At 52.3% G+C, this 21,936-nt stretch overlaps 1 protein-coding gene across 24 annotated transcripts in view; it reads right to left on the reverse strand.

Annotated features, from left to right (window-relative positions):
* Positions 1-21,936, reverse strand: part of OTOF (otoferlin) — a 106,998-nt gene that overhangs the window by 44,724 nt on the left and 40,338 nt on the right. For 10 of the 24 annotated variants that reach the window (XM_069805432.1, XM_069805420.1, XM_069805415.1 and 7 more), the window contains exons 5-11: positions 19,828-20,039; positions 16,551-16,637; positions 9,707-9,742; positions 7,693-7,728; positions 6,696-6,716; positions 5,740-5,787; positions 3,453-3,482 (exon numbers count right to left, since the gene is read on the reverse strand). In XM_069805432.1, coding sequence (XP_069661533.1) covers positions 3,453-3,482; positions 5,740-5,787; positions 6,696-6,716; positions 7,693-7,728; positions 9,707-9,742; positions 16,551-16,637; positions 19,828-20,039 — 470 coding nt within the window. Of the gene's footprint in view, positions 1-1,347; positions 1,620-3,452; positions 3,483-5,739; positions 5,788-6,695; positions 6,717-7,692; positions 7,729-9,706; positions 9,743-16,074; positions 16,163-16,325; positions 16,460-16,550; positions 16,638-19,827; positions 20,040-21,936 lie in introns of those variants that run through there. The other 14 variants (XM_069805430.1, XM_069805433.1, XM_069805431.1 and 11 more) reach the window with 11 other exon arrangements.

Raw genomic sequence — 21,936 nt, forward strand, 5'->3', positions numbered from 1 at the left:
CCTGCCTTGAGGTGCTACGGGGGAAGTAACACTTTCAAGCTATTTGCAAACTCATTTTTTTATGAGCAAATGCTGTGATAAGAGCTCAGGCTGTGAAACTCTGCTCCAAGACCACTCTCCATCACTGAGTTTCCTTCCATCAGCTGTGGGAAATCCAGCAGACACACAGCCCCTCCATAAGACAACATACCTCCAGGGTCAGTTACATTACATTCCTTTCTTTCCAATTAATTTCTTAAAAATGGAGGGTGGAAAAAAAATCCCACCAGCCCCAGAGCTGGCATGCAGGCAATTTTCTCACTGATGGTTAGTGATAAAATCACTGTATCTGTCCTGGGAATTTCCGAGGTTCCTTGGGAAATAAAACAAAGCAGAAGAGCAGCTGGTGATGGAACCAGTAGGACTCTGCAGGGAAGACACTGGCAGTGCTGGTCGTCTACCAGGACCCAAAATAACAAGGTACTTGTGTGGGCACTGAGGATGCATTGGGTCCTGTTAGCACAGCATCCGATGCCCCTATCAGTAAAATGATCAAGCTGGTTTTGGGCCATGTGGAACAAGACTGGGATTAAGCCCCTGGGCCAAGCAGCGTGCACTGAGACCCGTCCCAGCAGCACCAGCCCAACCCAGTTCCTTCCAGAGGGATGCACGTGGGAGCTGGTGTCAACCCCATCCCCTCCCGGAGCGATGACCCCTCGCTGCCAGCTGAGCCTCAGTAAATGTGCTGGGGACATCGGCTGCAGGAGCCTCTCGTATGTCCCCAAAGGTAGTTTTGCTGCAGAAGAGGCCCCAGAAATGGGAAATGGCCTCTAGCACATCCACAAAACGAGCCTCAGCTCTAGCTGGTTCAGAGAGCTGAGTCCAGAGGGCACAAGGTCCCTCAGTGGCATAAAACTTCAGGTGCTGTCCCCACGCCTGCATCCTGGCCACAACTCCCTGTTGCTCTTCACAGCCCACAACATCTGGTACTGCCTCCTTCCTTCACCTTACTGGTATTATTGCAGTGGACTGGAGTCCCAGGGAGGCAAATATCTAGGAAACAACAGAGTTTGAACATCACTGAGAAAAAAAAAAAAGAAGGAAAAAAAAAGGAAGAAAAAAGAAAAAAAAAGAAAAAAGAAAAAAGAAGGTGGATTTTGGCAGCATACTTGATACGTGCTGAGGAGAAGGGAAGAAGTAAGTGAAGGATGAGGAAGGAGCCACCCCAGATGCTCTGGAGGCAGATGCCCAGCAGCTCACCCTTGTTCCCCAGCCCCTTCCCAAGCCCCATCTGTCACCTTTTCCAAGCCAAGTGAGCACTGACACGTCCCATACACCCCCCTCCTTCCCATCCCGTGGGAGTACTACCTTCACCCGCTGGCTGTCCAGGACTTGGCTTCCCCCAGGAGGAAGGAGATGCTGGAAGAGCTCAGCCGAGACCGGAGAGCGCCCAGCGGCACGTCTAGGGTGGAGCGGCCATCCCAGTGCCAAGGGCAGAGCCGTGCCCCACGTGCCGGTTGGGACGGAGCGGGGATGGGGACCCCGGCCAAGCCTCCTCTCTGGGCACAGCAGGGTCTTTGCAGCATTAAACAGGGGTCGTGCCAACCCCTCCGCTGGTCCTGCCAGGCATCCGAGGGTGCGGATGGGAAGCCGGCACTGGCAGAGAGCTGACACCGTCCCCACATGAATATTACATGAGGACCCGCGAACCTGAGATGCCGACACAGGCTGCGTGGTGGCACCAAGAGCCCCCCCCGCCCTTTGCCAAAGCCTGGGTTTAGCCTCGTTTCCTAAAGAACTGACATGCTGGAGAGGATGCTGCTGCCCACCTGCCGGCTCCCCTCCAAAACAGTGCAAGCTGCTGGCCTGTTGCAACCCAATTTGGCAGCAGGGTCAAGACTGGGTTCCTGCAAGCTTGGGGGTGGAGGACTGAACACCTTGACTCTGTTCCCAAGCAGGGACAAGCCTCCAGACAAGCTTGAGCCTGTATTAGACACCAGAGTCTCCACGCAGCCTCCCACAGCGTTCTCCCCTTGGATTTTCTTGTGTCTAATACAGGATTGAGCAGATGAATTCTCTTCAGTTGATGCCAAAGCACACATCCTCTGTTTGGTTTGCTGCTCCCAGAAGCACTTGGCTTTGTCCTTTAGGGTTTTGCCCGTGTGGGTCTCCAGGAGGGGAGCACGGAGGGACAGACAGATTTTGAGACAAGGTCAGAGAGGTGGAAGCAGGCTTTCTCCTGACCAGCTTCTAGTTAATGATATGGTTGCAGGTTACTGGTTAATTATTCATGGCTAAAAAGGACATTTTAATCATTGCCTTTTACTGGGGAGCTGGGAGCAGGGAACACGGTTTCCAAGGCTCAGTTCTTTGCAGGAATTATGCCCGTCAGGCAGGTGCTGCCTCCATCGCCCCTGTGCTAAGTAGGCTTCCAGTTCTCCTGCCTGTACTGGGGACAGACCCCACTGCCAGCCCCACAGGGTCATCCTGCACACACCGCCCTTGAGCCCAGGGAAGACCCTGACCCTCAGACCCAGTCTGCCTCTCCCCCTTCCCCACACAGCCAAACTGGGGAGGGGAGCCAGCAAAGGCCAGGCTGCCTGGTGCAGGGTGATCTCTTCCCATCTCTTCTTGAGTCTGCCCTCTCCCTGCTGACTGCTTGAAGGCATTTCTCTCCTTTCCCCACCTCATGTCTGCCTCCTTGCTTTACACCATTAATCAGAAGAGTCCATCAGTAAGATGCTGCCCTAAACTGGTCCTTCAGCTGCAGTGCAATAAACACGAGCCAGAAGGGACCTCGCTGATTGGGAATTGCCCTGCCGTGACTGCAGGGATCATCCCCTGGACAACAGGAGATTAGCCTGTGGTCGAGGAGACTCGAGCTTAAATTTCAGCAGATCTGCTCAGCCAGAGAGCTGGAGGATGCTGCTGTTGGGAGAGAGCTCAGACACAGCCCGCTCTGGCATCAATGCAAGCAGCTGCGGATAAAAGAAAGGCAGGAGCTGAAGAAACTTGTCTACATGGATGATGTGGCAGCCTGACCTGTGGGCACAGGAGCTGTAAAGCTGGTGCTAAGTCCCATTTGCCCAGCCCTGTGCTGATGACCTGCACCCAGACCCTCTCCTGCCCTGACCCCTGGCCAAGCTGTCCATGCCCAAGCTGGGAAGCTCACCCCCCAGCCAGGACCCATCCAAACCTGATGGGAGCCAGGCTTCTCTTGAGGCCTCACAGTTCCTTTCCAGTGCTGCCAGAGACTGCTCCAAGCCTGTCTTTTACATTTGGCTTTTGCTGTAGGTAAATATTCCCTGCAGACTCTGAAGCCTGAGGCCACACATCCAAGAGACCCAAGCTCCTCCAGGGCTGACAGGCTCAGTTTTAGAGAAAGGGAGAGCACACCATGTATGGGATCAGCCACGACATAAGCTAGGAAAGCTGGAAACAAGGAGGAGAAGGAGCAGGGAGAGCGAACCTACTTGTGCTCCTTCGTCTTCTCTTTGCCTTTGCTGGAGCCGGTGGCCATGCATCAAGGGAACAAAAGGCAAACAAGCTTCAGTGCACTTCAAGTGCTTCAAATCAGACCACAAAATCAGAAGAGGCTGCTCTTCCCTTGTAGCTTCCCTGCTCCTCACAAGTGCTCCAAGTGCCCCATCCCCAGGCTGCAGTCACGGGCAACCTTCCTCAGCAGGGTTGACCCCAAACACCCCTGTCCTGCCCACATCTGTAATGTAGGTGGATAACATCTCTGCATGACCCTTTGCTAGGCTAGAGGGGCTCAGGGGAACCGCAGCTCCCCACTCCAGGAGCTGGAGGTGACGGGCATTAACTGGATGCGTGTATGGGGCCAGTAAAGCAGCTACAGCTGTCTGTGCGTGCACACGCAGGAGTGGGTGCGTGCACAGACTGGGGATGCTGCCGGGGCAGGAGGCGAGGCTGCTTCTCCTTTTTGGTAGAGGGGAGCGGTCTTCCTTACCTCCCACAAAGGTGTATTCATGTCCTCCCTCCAGAGAGGACTCAGCTGGAGGAGATGGGCTGGATCTGGGGGTCCTCATCCCTGTCCAGACCGCCTCTGCGTCCTCCTGCCCCGATACCGCGCAGGACCGACTCCTCACCTCCCTGGTTCACTTTGCAGACCCCTGCTCTGTCTCTGCTTTCTGGCTTTTAAACCTGTTTTCCTTCTCTCATGGCTCCCGCCTTTCTCTCTCGTGTCCTGCCCCCCCAGTCACTCTTTCTTCCCTGGCTAATCTCCCCCATTGTGCGCCAACAAAGCACGGAGGAGAAAGCAATTAACCAGCTCTAGAAAGTAATTAGGAGGGTTGTTTTTTAATTACAGCTTGTTACTCTGTTTCACCCTTTGGCCGTGTCTGTGCTGAGGACGTGGGGCAGGAGGATGGCTTCAGAGCATGAAGCTCCAGCTCCCTGTGCACTTAGCTGCTGGAAAACCACATAGAAAAAAAAAAAAAAAGTTTGATGTGTTGCTGGATGGGTTTTTAGAGAGGTGAAGTCCAGAAGACGAGCTCCAGCACAAGACAGGGGGCAGGACCCAGTGGTGGGTGGGAGTCTGGGAAGAGCAGGGTCCTCCTGTTCAGCCCAGCGTGGGCAGGGATCAGCTTAGAGACTGGGCTGGAAAACGGCCAAGGAAATCCATCCAGGAGCTGCTTCTGAAACAAGCAGTCCTGCTCTCTCCCTGCACAGACACTTGCTCTGAGAGCAAACCAGCAGAAATTATTCCCTTGCCAGCTGAGCTTGCCACGGGAGCAAGCAAACACCGATGCCAGCACCTCAGCTGGTTCATCTGCATTGTAAAAGCTGCCCTAGTGCCCTTGCCCAGTGCAGGGAGAGGATTTAAATCACTCCGTGCTTTTTCCTGCAGCTCGTGGATGTGGTCTGAGCTCCCTGCAAAGCCATGGTTCATCACCATCTCACCCCACAGTGTGGCTGGTTCATCTGGGTCTGAACACACAAGCCCTTTGCATCGCTGCAGGGATGAGCATCTGCATCTCCCCGAGCAACTCACTGCTGCGAGACCCTTCCCTGCCACAGCAGGGCTGGGAAACTCTCCCTCCCCACCAGTGCCCCTCCGAACTGCCCTGGGAGTGCCAGACTGTCTGGTCTTCCCCCATGCTGGGATGGGGAGCAATATTTTCAGGTGGGTGGGACTGGGCAGTGCTTGAGCCTGCATCCTTTCCCTGTTCATTTCACTGGTGTACATGTGGTCTGGATGAGGGATGCAGGAACACAGCAGTGGCTGCCCTCTTGCTCTGAGGGTCTCCCTCCTCCTGCGACTCTCTGCTCTCCTGGCTCCCCTATGCAGCAACGCGTGGTGCTTCTGGTCCTGGGTACTTGGATCATCAGTGCCTGGCTGAACAAGCTGATTGCACTACATGAGAGATCCAGAGATTCTTCTCCAAGGGCCTGGTGGAGCAGCTAACACCAGATTACTCTTTCTCCCTCCCCTCCTCTACCCCTTGCCCCTTCCACTCCAACCCTCACTGCAAAAGTTGCCTCTCTGACTCCAGACAGCCACAGTCTGCGCTGTGGGTGCCTGAAAAGGGCACAGATTTCCCATTACTGGCACCACCAGAGAATTCTCATTTTATGCCTTCAAGCGACTTGGTCTTAAGCATTCTCACTAGCACAGAAGAACTTGTGGTCCTGCCCTGCAGCCGTTTCAGGGGGATGCAGTAACACTGCTGTGAAGGGCTAGGGGCTGGAGCTGGAAAGTGAGCATGGGCAGAGTCAGGGATGGGGGAGTCAGGGTACCTGAATGGTAACATGAGATGTCTTTTCTCTTTCCCCTTAGCCTTAGCTCTGCAATCACAAAGAGCAATTCATTCAGACACGATTCATCCTGCTGCAGTGGCAAAGACCCTTGCCCACCTTCTCCCCTCAAAACCCCCATCAGCGACATGCACCAAGCAATCAACCAAACCCAATTCGCAAGCATGCCAGAGGGAGATCTTGCTGCATCAGGACTTCCTAACCCACTGGCATCCAGGGAACTGGGTACAGAGAGAGTGACAGTACTGGTGGTGCTGGAATGAGGAGGGAGGAGAGAGAGTGCATGAACAAGATAGAACAACTGACAGAAAAAGGGCGTGGATGGATAAATCATATGGCACTGGGCTGGCTGGTGCTATGCATAGATGGATGGACAGATAGCATCACAGTAGGATGGATGGATGGAATGGCACTGGCATGAATGGACAGATAGACAGACCTGTACTGGGATGGATGGATGGATGGATGGATAGATGGATGGTGAGAATTGCAGTGATGGATGGAAAGAAATGCAGTAAGATGGATGGATGCATAGGACTGTATTGAGATGGATTGATGGACAGGTGGACAGATCGGTGGATGGTGAGAACTGCACTGGGATCAATGGATGGATGGGTAACGGGTGGGTGGATAGCTAGGCAGACAGACAAATATTATCCTTGAAGCTCCCTTGGAAGGCCCCTGACTAGAAGGAACATGTCCTTGCTGGGCATAGGAGAGAACAGACTGAACACAAAGAAGCCCTGCTCTTCGGGGAGGAGGAGATGTGGTGAATACAAGAAAGCCCTGCCCCGCATTAAGAAGAGGGCAGGAAGCAGTTAGGACCTTTCCCTGGGTCCAAATGCCATGCAGGGATTGGTACGCCAACACGCATGTCACATACATGCACACAGCATGCCCAAAGAGCCTGAGTGAAGCAGGGATACCATGACCAGTACCTGGGATCTTCAGGGTCTTCGCTGTTTGGAAGAGACACAGCCAGGAGGATGAACGTGAGGAAGAAACAAACCCACCCAAACAGACATACCCTCCCACAGTCCCTGGGAGCCGGCCAGGCCAGGGGAAGGGGCTAATGGCTGCCACCACCCCCTGGGAGGATCCTCCTGGGCTGATGCCGAGAAGGTTCATTCAGGGCAATGCGCACCAGTGGGCAAGGTCTGACTCTGGCCTCGGCCAGCACTGCGTGGCGAGGTACCGAGGAGCCATTGTCCCACAGCTCTTTGCAGAACCTCCCAGGTCCTGCTTGCCGGTGGCAGGACAGCACTCTTCTGCAGGTTTCTTCTGCATCTTCTCCACCTCCCCCATATACTGAGCAGCAGCAATGATGAACAGACTTAGAGGGATGTGTTGGGGCTGGGATCATTGCCCTGGACTCACCCATGCCAGATAAATTTACTTATACAGATGTATTCTTACTGATGGCACCTTTGGGAGTCCACCAGCCCTACAGATGGGGTGATCATCATCAAATTATGTGGGATACGGCTGCAGAGGGACCACAGGACCCTCCTCTCTTTTGCAATGTGTCATGGAGGAGCTTTGCAGGTGTGGCTGGGTCCCACAGAAAGCTCCAGGAGCACAGGGCTTGTATGCTGCTGTACAGCTCTTCCTCCCTTCCAGGCTTCATGTCCAGCTCCGGAACACTCACGTGTGCTGTCCTGCACTTGCAGAGAAGTGCCATGATGCTGATGCATGAAGCATTGGCTTCACCCAGGTCTGGACCACATACCCTGCTCTCCTGGCTTAAGATTCGGGAATTAATTTGAATTAAGGAAGATTTGGAGCTTAAACCACATTGGCCTGTATCCCAAATCCTGGGTGTCTTTAGGCCTGGGCAGTCACATATTTGTGGGATGTGGGGTGACTGGGATGGGCTGAGGTGAGAGCAACCCCCCCCCAAAAGCCAAGATCCCACCAGTCACGACATATTGGTACCTTGCTACTGACTTGTATCCATCGTTATACTTAATCCTGAGTGAGGCACCAAAGAGAAAGAGAGAAAAAAAAATAGAATACCAGTGTCAGGCTTCTTGAAGCAGCCCACCAGCAGCAAGGGAAACATTGACAAGGGACATCCCTTCCAAGGAGGGGTGGTGGTGTGTCCAAGCCACAGTTCCCTGCCACAGGGTGCTCCAAGACAGCTGACGGATGGTAACTTCAGCTGTGTGCACCCAGCCCAGGGTGCTCCACTCACACTGTCCCCAGGAAAAACCTGGCTGGTGACAGGGTCTGCACTTCTGGCACAAGGCACAAGAGCCGCCACTACCCTGGCACAGCCAGCATCATCCATTGCTCCTGCTTGGTCTGGAAGATCTCCTACACTGGAACAGTTTGGGGTCGATCTAGATCACAGGTGCTAACAGCTTCCAGGAAATATCTCAAGCTGCTGGAGGCTCTGCCTTGGGACTTACAGCAGCACCCAGTCCAGTGCTTTGAACACCTTTTCCTAGCCCTTTTCCTGCTTTTCACAGTCCTCGGGATGCATTTTTTTCTAGCAATTTAATGATACATTGGAGGGGTTGCAAAAAGGATGGGGGAAAGTTAACAGGGACTGACAGACTTTGGGAGATCATTTCACTTTTTTTTTGCTCAGGATGAAAAGGACTCCAGACTTGCCTGGTTATGCTGATGGAGGCACTGGTCTGGTGTGTGACACCCCTAAGATGTGTGTCCAAATGCCACACTTGAGTTAGCAATTTTGGACCCTCCTTATCTACTTGGACATGGAGGTTATGAACTGTCCACACTGGTCTTCCACGAGAACTGAGATGGAGAGACATACATCCGAAGGCTGAGTCAGATTCTATGTGGGTTAACATCCCTTGGGAGATTCCTCTTTCCTTTGACTATAGGCACAACCTAGGAAGACTGGGATCGTAGCGAGAACCTTGCTGAGCTTCCTAGGACCATGCAGGATGGTGCTGGAATGCACCTCACAGCACTATGTAATTTCTACCTCCCTATTGCCACAGCAGCTCTGGAAAGCCACCATGAGCAGCAATAGCACTAAGCAAACGTGTTTGCACCATTGACCAGCACAGGCTGACCAGCGAGGTGCCCAGGCCTGACAGAAGCAGGGAGTCTTGCCTCTCCCAGACTCCTGTCATGGGTATTTTCATCACCAAGTTCAACTCCAGTGCTTGGCAATGACCCCAGCTTTGGAGCAAATGACCCACGGGGATAATTAGTGGCAGGCAGAGGATTGAACCCAGTCAGACATGTCTTGGATCCAGTGGTACAAACAAGAAAAGACAGCATCAATAATTCACCATGACCAGATTGCTTTCGGCTGCAGAGCTCTGTCCTGCCCATGAATATTTCAAGGTCAACAGCTATCGGGTGATGCTTCCTGGGATCTCAGTTTCAAGGTGGCCAGGAGCCATGACATACACAGCTGTATCCCATCCAAATTTTGGCAGTCCAGTGGGGTCCCTGCTCTCGCTGAACCACCTCTGGAAGTGCCCATCTCTCTTTACTGGCCACAGAGGGAATCTAAGGATACGCCTGTATTGGTAAATAAATGGACCAGGGCTCATTCTCTGGCCATGACAGAGCTTGTGTCCCACAGGTAAAGTCCCTTCCCTCCGCAAATGGCATCCAGGCTACCTGTCGGGGGTGGTCCCTGGTCTATCATATCACATTCATTGTGCTATCACAAACTATCCCAGACATCTACTGAGCCAAAGCCATGCCAGGAACCATGCTAACAACCTAAGAGACGGGAAGGTGCTACTGCCTGTGTCCGGGCTTGCTTCATCAAATGGACGCTGCGTGGGGCGAGCGGGCTCCTAGCCTGTCTAGACTTGACAGATCTGGGCCTCCAAGTTTTGACATTTAAACCTGGATTTAAGGAAGCGCTCTCTGGAAAGCAAGAATTTGAATGTGTCTCAGCACTGCAGAGGCAGGATTTCAGGGCCACCATCTGAGCAGGGCTGATGTGGGTATTTACCTGCTGTGCTGCTCTTCTCCTGCATCGTCTCCAAGGCTAGGGCATTTACAGAGAGAGAGGAAAAAAACCACTGTGATATGAGACAGAGGGCTCTTCCATTGTGTCCGCGTTTTTAAAAACAGGATGATTTGCTTCAGTACAGGAAGAACTTCAGAACATACCAACACAGCAAACCACTCCATGCATGTCTGAAAACCCACAACCACCTTGCACAGGGCTGATCCTCCCTCTGCCACCCACACCACTCCTGGCTGCGCCTGCAGGGTCCATGCATGACCCAGACTGGTTTTCTGTGGCTATTTGGCTGGCCAAGCTCCACACTAGGGTGAAAGTGAACTGGTTCCCTACACCCCAACCTCCTTCCTCCCCTCATCCTTTCTGCTTGGGGTGAATAAAAGATGCTTAGGCTGGAAAAAACTGTGTTGGGTCGGTGCTGTACCCTGTGCGAGGCTGCCTGGAAGGAGGGAAGATGAATTACCAGATGCTTTTCCCTTTTTTGTCCCAAGTCCTGTGTTCCCAGCACACAGCCTGCTTTCTCGGCTGCTCCTGTGTGCTGAGCTGCGTTCACAGGGACCAGATTGCTCCTGAGGGGTAGGAGCCAGGGCCCAGCGTGGCGTCTCTGCAGTTGAGGCTGTTTCTCCCCAAACCATGTTGCTTTAGTGCACTTCGATGTGTGAGACCATCTTGCTGGGGGCTTTTTCAGCTGGGGTGCTAATGGCTTTCCTCCTCCTCAGTGGTATCAGCTGCCTTCTCCTTGTCTCATCTCCAACTGGCTGACATTTTTTATGCTGAGGGTGGTGAGACACTGGCCCAGGTTGCCCAGAGAGGTGGTCGCTGCCCCATCCCTGGAACCATTCACGGTCAGGCTGGACGGGGCTCTGAGCAACCTGATCTGGTTGAAGATGTCCCTGCCCATCGCAGGGGCGTTGGACTAGATGACCTTGACAGGTCCTTTCCCACCCAAACCATTCTGTGATTCTATGATTCCATGTCCCCAGGGCTGTATACTGGCTTGGCCCATGATCCCTTAGGCTGCTCCTGGGACCTTCAGGGACAGAAGGGGCCATGCCTTGTTAATCCCCCTTCTCTTGTCCTTCCCCCCCGCTCCTCTGCCTGCTCCTGAGCCCAGATCCAGCTGTCTGCACCCTGGTCCAGCTGCCCTGCTGCAAACTGTCCATCTTCTGTGCAAGACAGAGAGTCCAGGGGGTTCCTTGGGCTGGAGGAAGGACACCCTGGGGCATGCTCGGGTCTGCGATACTCTCGGCACAGCCGCTGGGAAGGGGATGGGGGGATGAGGATGGCCAGAGGAGAGTCTAGCAGGAGCCCTCCCCAGCCACACTGAAACCTGGGTTTGAAATGCAGAGCTGGCAACACCAAAGCTTTCTCTTCTTTTTATTCTTTTGGTACCATTTTGTCTTGGGTCTGGGATCTGTAACTGATGGAAAAGTAAAGACCTTCCAGAGGAGCCAGGACATTTTTGTTCACATGAACAAAAAAAAAATTAAACAAAACGAGTCCTTTTCTTTGATTCAAAAGGATGGTTCACATCAAAGTGATTCTTTTCAAAAGCCTGAATGTGGAACATCTTTTCTTTCCCTTGTTTGATTCATGGTAAACTCCAGCACAGGTTTGCTACAGCCCAAGCCAGGCTCAGCTTTGCACAGTGCCCCAGACATTTCTCCGAGCATTGTGTCCTCCCATGCAAAACCCTCCTGGCACCAGGGGAGCTCACTGAAAACATGGTCAATGGTAAAATGCCATTAACACCTTCAGAGGTGCAATCTGTAAGGGGATCGATCCCAGTGCAGATTTGGGGAGGGGGGCAGGCGGCTAAACCCTCCCCCACCCAGAGATGGGGCAGAGCGTACCAATATTTCCTGCATCTTCCCCTTCCTGCTGCATGCTTGCATGGACACAGCTAGCCCCGTTATGCCTGAAAAAACCTGCCTCGTTCAAACAGGTTTGCTCAACTGCTGCCATCTCCCTCTCTCTAACTGTTTATTCACATACTCACTCATCCGTGACTCCCACAAGCAGGGACCCCAGCCTGCCAGTGGGAACCTCTTCCCTCCCGGCCAGGACCCATCCAGACCGACCAGGGGGTGGTCCTGCCTGGGCATCCTGGGGTGGATGATCAAGGTCCAGCTCTCATCTTCTGCCCTGCTATGCAGACAGAGCCCTTGGCCCCAGCCAAGCCAAAGGCAGAATAGACTAGACTAGAATAGAAAAGAATAGAACAGAACTATTTCAGTTGGAAGAGACCTACGATAATCACCTGGTCCAACTGCCTGACCAATTCAGGGCTGACCAGAAGTTGAAACATATTATTAAGGGCATTGTCCAAATGCCTCTTAAGCACTGACAGGCTTGGGGCATCCACCACCTCTCCAGGAAGCCTGTTCCAGGGTTTGAACACCCTCTTGGTAAGGAAATGCTTCCTAATGTCCAGTCTGAACCTTCCCTGATGCAGCTTTGAACCATTTCCAGGTGTCCTGTCCCTGGATCCCAGAGAGAAGAGCTCAGCACCTCCGTCTCCAAGTCCCCTCCTCACAAAGCTGCAGAGAGCAATGGGGTCTAGAGGAGCCCATCAGCCCACCTCCTCTGCTGGAGGGAAAATGCAGAGCACCAGGAGTCCTTGCTCCTGGCTGCCAAAATAACAAGAGCTGTCGAAATGATTAGAGCTATCAGAAAAAACTGGAGCTGGCCATGCTGTGCCTGGGGAGGATGCTCCAGCCACGACGGCCCACAGGGACCCATCTGTTCCACCCACCACTCCTTTGGTCCATGGAGTGTCAGGAGCGCAGGAGCTCTCTCTGGAGCCCGTATGAAGAAGTGTCATAAAGAGATCACGATTAGCACCCTGTGGGACTCGGCTAATTAAAAGTCTTGCTAATTTTGGTAACAGCTCTAACATTCAATTGTAACAGAAGTAAGGGACTAATGGCCTGTCTTTAATAAATACTCAAGCTTACAGTTCCAGTTAGTGGAATAATAAAAGCAGTTCTTGCAATGCCTTAAAATGCCAACTTGGACTGTCTGCAGGCACTTCTGAGGTGGGAATTGTCTCGCTAACCTTGAGACATTTAAACTTTAGGTGGAGAGTAAACCTCTCCATCTAGGATCCCCCACATTGACTGGTGAAGCAGAGGCAGAGTGAATGGCGGATCCTCCACTTGCCTTGAGCTTGGGTACGGGGGGGACAAACAGCCTGTGAAGATGCCCCACTGCTCTCCATTTAACTTTGAGGGAGCCTGGGAAGGTAGCTTAGAAAAGACATCGCATATTTGGATGGCAAAAATTAAAAGCTGTTCCAGGGGGTGGAAAAAAAACAGAGGTGGAGTTGGACTATGCCAATACCGACTGGTTCACGGTCTTGGCAAAGTTAAATGCCAATAATGGTGCTGACACTGCATGAAAGCACCATGCGTACAACCAGAGGATGAGCCCAGGCTCCCAAGGGATCCATCAGCAGGCAAGGGTCAAGCCATGTGGAAGCATAGCTGTGTTTTAAGAAGAATATTTTCAGTGAGGCAGCAGCCTCCAACAAACTGCCTCCTGCAGGTCTATTGACTGCAGCCTTATTTCTTGGTGTTGTATTTGTCTCTGCCTGAATCATTAGCAGGGAGCTGGGGAGGTGCTCCAGGCCCTTGGGTACTTTTCCTTGTCACGGAGGAAAAATAGCAAAAAGAGCTTTGCATCTGCACTTTCTTGCCAGGAATCCTGCTGGGACTTTATGGGGAGCAAATGGCCATCCCTGAAGGATTTGTTCCTACTACCGAGGGCAGAGTGGCCCCTGCGCACCACGCACTGGGGCAGGGCTTTCAGGTCTTGCTTTGCTGAGGGAGATAAAGCACAGGCTGGCAAAGGGAAGACAAATCTGTCATCCCTTGCTCGCTGCTGCGTAACAGCTCAGTGCTGTAACATCCCCACCAGCTTTCCCTGGAGTGCTGGATACCTCCCTGGGCAGCCCCTGGACATAAGGACGTCCCCACCTCTAAGTGACCATAGGGAGGTGACCCTGGCTAGTAACCTGGCCAGACCTCCACATCTGCCTGCACGCAGGTCTGAGCTTCTGTGCAAAAATGCAAAGTCTGAGGCCAGGCAGAAGTTCAGTGAGTTTCAGGCTATGGATCAACAGCAAAGGTGGTGTAAGGTCTGGAGCCAGCTCCTTTGGTGGTCAGCATGTGGTCCCACTGTGAACTGGAAGCGATCCAGTTTTGAAAAAGACATAAATAAAAGCCTGGAGTGTATATTTATTTACTGCTTGACTCTTTTTGCCTGGTGGATCCATGCCCTAACCTGGCTGTTGGCTTAGCCAGGCAAACAGAGGTGGTGGCAGGAGAGGGGTGCTGGGAGTGATGAAGGATGCTGGCAGCAGAGGGACCTTGCTTGATCTCTCTGTTCCACAGCATCCAGCCACAGCGATGCTCAGAGACCATTCCTCAATCCCTGCCCAGCAGGGCCAAGGGATTTGGGCACCTCTTTGACTGAAACAGTGAATTGTGATGGCACTTGCAGTTTTTTCTGCCTTTTACTGTCTCAGAGCCCAACCCTCACCTATGCTTCCATTTGGACCATTGATTTACCCCGTACGAACTTGTTTCTCCCCTATCTCACTCCCTCTCCTGAGATTTTGTCCAGAAAACAAGAGAATTCACCTTGTGCAAATGTCTTCTATGAACTGAAGTCGTTGCTCTGGGCATGGAGGAGTTACAAGAGCAAATACGGTATTTCCCTCCAAGGTGCGTGTCTTCTCCTGACAGCACAGGGACTGAGCCTGGCTCCAGATAACTCTGATATGATCCCCACTGCCGGCGCAGGTTTCCAATATGTGTCTCGCCAGCATCGCTGGTACCTCTATTAGGCTGCAAGGGAATGGCTGAGAAGTGCTTGGCAAGCCCAGCGCTATTTATATATTCCTTGTTGTTGCTGCTGCTTTTCCCATTTCAAGGTCTGTTTGTTTCCCCCCTTCTGCATTCCCTCAGGAGAGGGAATCAGCTGAATAACAAAATAATGTCCCTAATGAGCCAGGGGAGGAGGTAAACAGCTTTGTGATGGAGACGACACTGACAGAAAGCCTGCAGAAATCCAGGGAGATCTTTCCACTGCCTTCATTTGGATTCAAAGACCCCCCAGGGGGACACAGACGATGGAAACAGACTGTGAAGACACACAGAATTACAGGCAAAGGGGCTGCCAAGAAGATTTCAAGTCCAACTTCTTCCCCAAGAGGGATCAGCTCGGCCCAAGCTGTTCCTCAGATGTGCATCCAGCTTGTACTTAAGCATCTCCAGGGATGGGAGCTGAACTCCTTCCCAGTCAGACCTGGGATTTCTCTCCCCTTATTCCTACAACATGTCTCACTGCCACCTTGCAGAAATTTGATTTTTGGCTGCCCTCTGTCGAAAAGACGAGCAGCTTATCCCAAACCCAACCCTCAAAGGCAAGGTGGGAGCTGGGCTTGCCTTTGAACTGGGCTTCCTTGGGCTGGTCAGGTCCAAAGGTCGGTGTGGCACAGCAGGGCTGCCCATCTCAGTCCCCACACTGAGCCGTGGTACCCGCAGGAAGCTGAAGGCATTGCACAGCCATGCCCCATCCAACTCATGGAGTGATGGCTCCCACACCCGGGCTTGGCCCGAGTGGCATTTGAGCTTTTGGGGGACTCCCAGGCATCCAGCACCCTTGGCAGAGCATTTTGATTGTCCCTCCATCTCCAGGCACCCAGACGTCCCAGAGACATCTACAGCCTGGGGCACGTGCAGGAACAGACATGCTTCTGGGGTGCCCTGCTCACGGGGCATGTGCTACAGCCACATACCTCTACACTACAGTGTAAAATGTTCAAGGGCGCAACTGGAAGCCAAACTGCCCGGCACGCATCGCACCCATGCTAATGCTTCCCATTCAAAGAAAGGGGTTGGAGGGCAATCCCTAATCTGCCCTTTGGTACTGGGCCATGGCTGTTGTACCTGCCTGGGGATCATTTGGGTCACTGCTAGGTACCCAAAACCTTCTCAGAGACTGTTCTAATAATTTATTAAGGTTATGGGCACTTCAGATGCTTGGCCTGGCACTGTCTAATTAATGAGACTTGACAGACGTGTTTACCAGTGTAATTTATGTGGCCATAAATTCCCGTGACGGAGAGTCAGTATCTTCATGCTAGTGAAGCTTGAGGCACTCGGCGACAGGCTGCATGGGAAGCTGTTATGAGAAATGAGCTCCCCAGAAGCGCCAGGTGTAGGAAGAACCACCTTCATGTGCTTTTTGCCATCACTGGACCCACATGAATGAGGATTCCTCCCCAGAATGCTCCTTCCTTTGGCTGAGCTGCTCTCAGAGGCATTGGGTTGGCCCCTGGGTTTTACCTGAACTTCTCTTTGCTGCAGCTCCTTCCAAACTCTTCCTGGCACACGGTGGGCAACAACTTATAGCACTGCACTGCAAGAAAAGCCACTGCAAACAGAAATCGGATCTTCATGCACATCACGAGGAGCTCCTCCCCATGCACTGGACATGGCTGGTCTCTGGTTCTGGGGACAGTGGTCCTGATGTGTGGTGGGACCTGGAGAAGGAAGGGGGCCTCAAAGGCGAGGTGGTACCCCAGTTACAGCCTCACGCCAAGGCCCTTTCTCCTCCCTGGATCCCAGCACACCTCCGGAGCATCCTTTCCAAGGATGCTTTTCCAGCTGCTCCATTGTTTCTCCCCACCAGCTCTCCTGCAGCCAAGAAATGGGAATCCAGGGGCAATGCCTGTGGGACTTCCGTAGGGACAAGGCAGTAGCAACACAGCACTGCAAACCCCACTGCCACCAGCACGAGTGGGTGCTGACTGGCTCCCTACCTCGTGTTGAGGGATCCCTGGCTAAGGGTGTCCCCCTCTCCCAGAAGTTCATCTTCACTGTGGTAATACATCTCGTCCTCTTCCATCCTGCAAGGGTGGTGACACGGAAAACATCAGCCCTTTCCCTCCCTGGTATTTTTAACAGTAGTGATGGTGACATTAATGACCACAGCCCTTGGGGCTGGCAGAGGGGAATGCAGGGCAGCAAGGCACAGCCGAGCCTGACAGCCCCCTGCGCTCAGAATGATCTGCTGTGGGACAAGACTCCAGATCAGAGGACATGGGGAAGCTCCTTGGCACAAAAGCAGCAGATGAAACCAGTTTTAGTTGAACTGTCCACACGCAAACTTATTTGGGACAGCGGGACTAGCATGCCTTGCTTTTTTGGCGTGTCTGCTGAGGAATGCTTCTCCCTCTCCTCCTTTAAAACAGTCGCGTATTGCTCAGCGTAAGCCCTATATCCAAAGGGATTTTTTTCTAAAGCATCACGGATCTGAAGGAGGGACTGAAGCCAAGTATCAAGGGACTTTCACCAAGCTGTGACCACCAGGAGCCACTCTCCCCCCTGCTCAGAGATGCTGACCTGTGGGGAAAGGCAATGCAGGGATCAGTGCCACAGTACCATTTGCAGATGCCACAGTGATACTTAATCTCTACATGTCCCCTCTGCCTATTTATAAACAACTGTTGCATTTACTTCAGCTCTCCAACAGGAAGGATTTTTCACCAATGATGTACGAACCAACCTCAAAAAGTCCTTCTGCTCGGCACTGTCTGCATGCAGCCGGCGCAGCTCGGCAGCCTTCAGCCACGATGCAGCTCTGTGCGCCGGGGCAGGGGTGCTCAGCAAACCACACATCTCCTCTTAAGAACTGCCCCAGGGTGGGATCTGTCAGGCTAAATGTGGCTGTCCTCACCCTCCAGCTGAGCTGGTCACCTTAGACTTATGTTACAGTCCCTGGAGACCTAATCCAGAGCCTCGATTCATCCGACTGCCTGCTGCAGGCGATGATGCATCAGCCACGCGGCGTTAATTACATCTCAAGTCACGTTCACATCATGCTGCCCACACCTCCAAAGTCCACGTGGCGCAGGCAGGACGCGGATTTCCCGACATACGGGGCTGACAGACAGGCTGAAACCCACTCTGCAAGCCGGGCTGTGCCTGGTACGCTGCCCTGCCATCCCCTTTTAAATCCTTCAGCATCTTCCCTGTTCAGCAACCTCATGGTCCACTGAGCCGGGAAACGAATCTGCACTTTCAATTTGCTTGAAAATCCACAGGTTTCAGCCCAATTCACATGGTTAATTAACTGCCTAGGAGCGATGTGAGCGACTGGAGATATCGTCCCTCAATCTCACACTGTGGGGAGAAAGAAATTTTGCCCTTATATGGCCTCAATAAAGTGCTAAACCCAGACAGAAAGCAAACGCTACTTCAGGACACAATTGCATAAACCCAGCATGGGGGATGTATGGCTGCAGCGGTGCCTGAGATGTAAACGGTATTAAAAAAGCAGCCGATTCCTAGGGGTATGTTTGGATTCACACCTCCAGGCTGGGCTCCCATGTGCATTTGGAAACACCAGGGCTGTCCTTCTTTGATCCACCAGCACTTTGCAGCCCTCGGACAGGGGCTGTGCTCATCCCAGGAGAGGGCTGGGTGACGTGAGGACTCAGCTCTGCCTGGGCTGCCTGCACCCTCTGCCTGTCCCACTTATAGGGTCTCTCTCTTCTACCAGTTTATCTCTTTCCACAAGACTTTTAGCAAGTTCAGGACTTTGATGTCTCCACTCTTCCAACTGGAAGAGGCCAATGGGTTCAGGAGATACTGGAGTGGAGGCCGACAGACAAAGTCACTACCGTGGACAACACAACTACATAAACTATGTAAAGCTGCCTGAAAATCTGGCTTAGCAGCCAATTTATTTATACACAAGTGGGTTTACACTTGCAAAACTCTGTTGTCTGATGAGCTGGGTGAGGATTTGAGCATGGGGTTCAGAGCACCTGTGATGGGGTGGGCTGAATCTGGCCCAGCATCACTGGGGCCGCAGTGTTCGTCCATGCCTTGCCCTCCTGGCTGCATATGAGGTGGTGAAGGGGCTGTTCCTCCCAGCCAGGACTGAGCCCTGAGCATCCATAAGCAACAGCTTATGGCAGAACTGGTTCCAGCTTGCACTTCATCTCAATGGACAGCCAGCTGTAGCATCCCCAGTCCTGAGCCCTCTGCACCCATCCCAGTCACCAGGCTGGATTTGCAACTCATTACAGCAGCTTTGGGTCACAAGACAAGAATATGGTCCCTGGGCTTGTTTTCATCCAGTGTTAGGTCCCATGAGCTTAGAAAGACACAAGGGTGATGCTAAGGTCCCTTAAATGAATAGAAAGCTGGTAACAGCATCCCTTAGAAGAACTGGAGGTGTCCCCTGCCATCACAGGGTGAGGGGTCCCTCAGCTAATCCAAACAGGGCTCACCTGCCCAGGCACTGCCTTCAGTATGGGATTTCATTTCAGCGGTGAGGTACAGAAGCCTCAACAGACCGCCGTGGAGGGAGCTTTGATAATGTCTTGGTGAAGCTACGTGCCTGTCTGAGTGCCAAGGGAGGTGCCAGGGCTCATTCCCTCCACCCGTGCCACAGCATCCATGGTTTCTCCTCCAGCCTCTGCTGTGGCACCTGCCTTGCCATGGGATGTGCACACCCGTACTGGCCCCGAGCATGCAGACACAGGTCAGAGGCACTGTCACGGTCACCTTCCACCCCAGAAGCATCCGCACTGGTGTGGTTTTGTGGCCGACATGCCCTCCTCCCCCTGCCCCTGGCTGCAGCTGCACTCACCCCTTGGCACACCTGCAGATCAGTTCTGGGGGAACCACGAGCCCCATCGAGGTGCAAGACCCCACATATGGCTCTACACCCCACACATGGCTCTAATCCCATCCAATATGAGGCCTGACCAACAGCCAGACCCTTAATCCTCTCTGAATCTGTACTTAATTGCATTTGCTCTCCAGCGTCTGCCGTGTGCCACAAACCTCAGTGCTTGCTGGAAGACTTAGCTCTGTGCTGGGCTGGCATGGTGGGACCTGCTGGCACCGGTGGGTGGATGCTTACAGCCCATCCTCACCTTGAGCTGTGGTAATAGGTCTTCTGAGTTCCAGGAGATGTGATGTACCTTAGAGGAGCACTGGGGCAATGCTGCCCTTTCACGACAAGTCAAGCCCTCCCCGTCCCTGCTGCCATCACACATTTCCAAGTGCTGAGCTTCACATTACCTTCTGAAGCTCCTCTCTGCAGACTGCTGGTTGGATTTGCCTGGAGAGACGTCTGAGCCCTGCCGGTGGCTGGAGAGGAGGCTGTCTGTCTCTAAGGGGTACCTGCCATCCCCCTCTGAGTGCACGCTGGGGGTCGCCAAGAACTCCTTGTCATTCCACGCACCCACTGTCCCGTCCAGAGCCTGGTACCTGATCTCTATGGAGATGCTGGTCTGCAACACACAAGGAAGACAGGATCAGCCCCCCAGGGCAGCATAGGGAGGAAGGAAGGTCCTGCAAAATCTGAAAGGCAGGAAGAGCTGTTGTGTCAGCTGGCTCGATCTCTGAGCCTTACTGACCCCAAAGTCTCTTCTTTCCTAGTGCATGAGATGGAGTGCAGGTCTTTGGCTTCAAGAGGTGGTCCGACCCAACTCAGGCACGGTGCTGCAGCCTCCCTCCTGCTCAGGGACGTGATTCACTTGGAGTTGCTGGTGCGTCCCAGACCAGCTACATCAGATATGAGAGATATAAAAAGCTCTGAACAGCAGACCAACCCTTCAAGCAGCTGAAGGCACCATGAGCAGATGAAGCCATGTCACGTTGGTGGGTTTTTCCCTGTGGCGCATCACCTTGTTAAGAATTTGTGCCCTGCTGTTAAGTGCTGGGCTGCCAAGCCCCACGGATGCATGGTGCCTTGCTCCTGCCTGGCCCCATCTCATGCCCAGGCAGGGCAGGATTTGGCAAGGGATGGGCATCCCTGGGAAGGTTTGGATGGATCCTGGTTTGGGGAGGGGGTCTCCCAGCCTGGCCACGACCACCCTGGCTGGGGCTCAGGGATGGGAAGGGACCTGGCACTGGTACTGGGTCTGTCCAAGCTTCATCTAAAGCTTCTTGTGGATGAAACAAGTAAGAGTAAAGTCCTCTCCCTCTTCTACAAGGTCATCCCCCACTTACCTACCCCAGATTGCACCTCGCTGCTGCAGCAAATTCAGGGTTGGAGCTCCAAAACGTTCCCCCTGCCCCCCCCAAATATTCCTCTGGATTTAAAACCCAAATATGTGCGAGTTCATCTTGCTGCAAAGAGCTGCTGGCACTACCTTTGCCCTGATGACCAAAGTCCTTGTAAAACCACTGCTTTGGACAAAGCAGCCAGAAAAATCTCTCTCCTAAAAACATATCTATTTTGAAAAGCAAACAGCTGCTACAAAGATCAAAGCAAAAGCAAAAACCATTCTCCACCTCCACTCAGCTTCCACGGAGAAATTATAAGTTATATTCGATGCAAAGGCAATCGATTTTGGATGCAAGGACAAAACGAAAAGGCTAACAAGCCAGAGCAGGAAAATTTATTACAAAATCTTCCTTTTTTCATCTACATGTTTATGAGAAGGTACAGCATCCTCACTCGCTCCAACTGCAGCTTGTCAAAGGGATGATGAAAGGCTGGAAAATACAAGATATGGCCTGGAAGGATTCTGTGCATTTAGCAAATGACAGCTAAGGGGTGACTCAAACCCAGCTGGAAACAGAGCTTTGTGGAAGGTTTTGACTGATTTTATTCTTCATATGGCAAAATACAAATTTGAGTCAATCAAAATGATTTGCCACAGTGTGCTGACCTCACCAAGCTGTTTCGGATTGTTTTAAAAAGCAAATGCAAAGGAGAGACAAAAAGCCATGTTGAAACATTAATTTTTCACATTTTTCAAACCACCTCAATGCTGTTGTGCAACACTTGATTTTGAAATCTCATTTTAAAACTGTATTTAAAAGTTGAAAAATCCTTTAAAAGCAATGAAAAATCATGGGTGTAATAAACGGAAAGATTTTGGTTTGGGTTGAATAAAATCATCACTTGTTTGAAGGGGAATTAGTAGGTGTAAGCTGAAACCAAGAGAAATTCACACTGGAAAAAAACTTCTCAATTTAACAGTATAGAAAATTAACGAGAGGAATGATTCACAAAAGGGCTGGTGGATTGCTCTGTCACTGGACAGTTTAAAATCATTTTTATTTGGTTGGGTTTTTTTCACCATTGGAGATAATAACAAATTCTGAAACGTCCCAGAGCTTCTCTTGTAGGAGGCCAGACAACACAATAATCATAACCCTCCTGGCTTTGCAGTTCCT

The sequence above is a fragment of the Haliaeetus albicilla genome, chromosome 18 (assembly GCF_947461875.1).
Source record: "Haliaeetus albicilla chromosome 18, bHalAlb1.1, whole genome shotgun sequence".
Lineage (NCBI taxonomy): Eukaryota > Metazoa > Chordata > Aves > Accipitriformes > Accipitridae > Haliaeetus > Haliaeetus albicilla.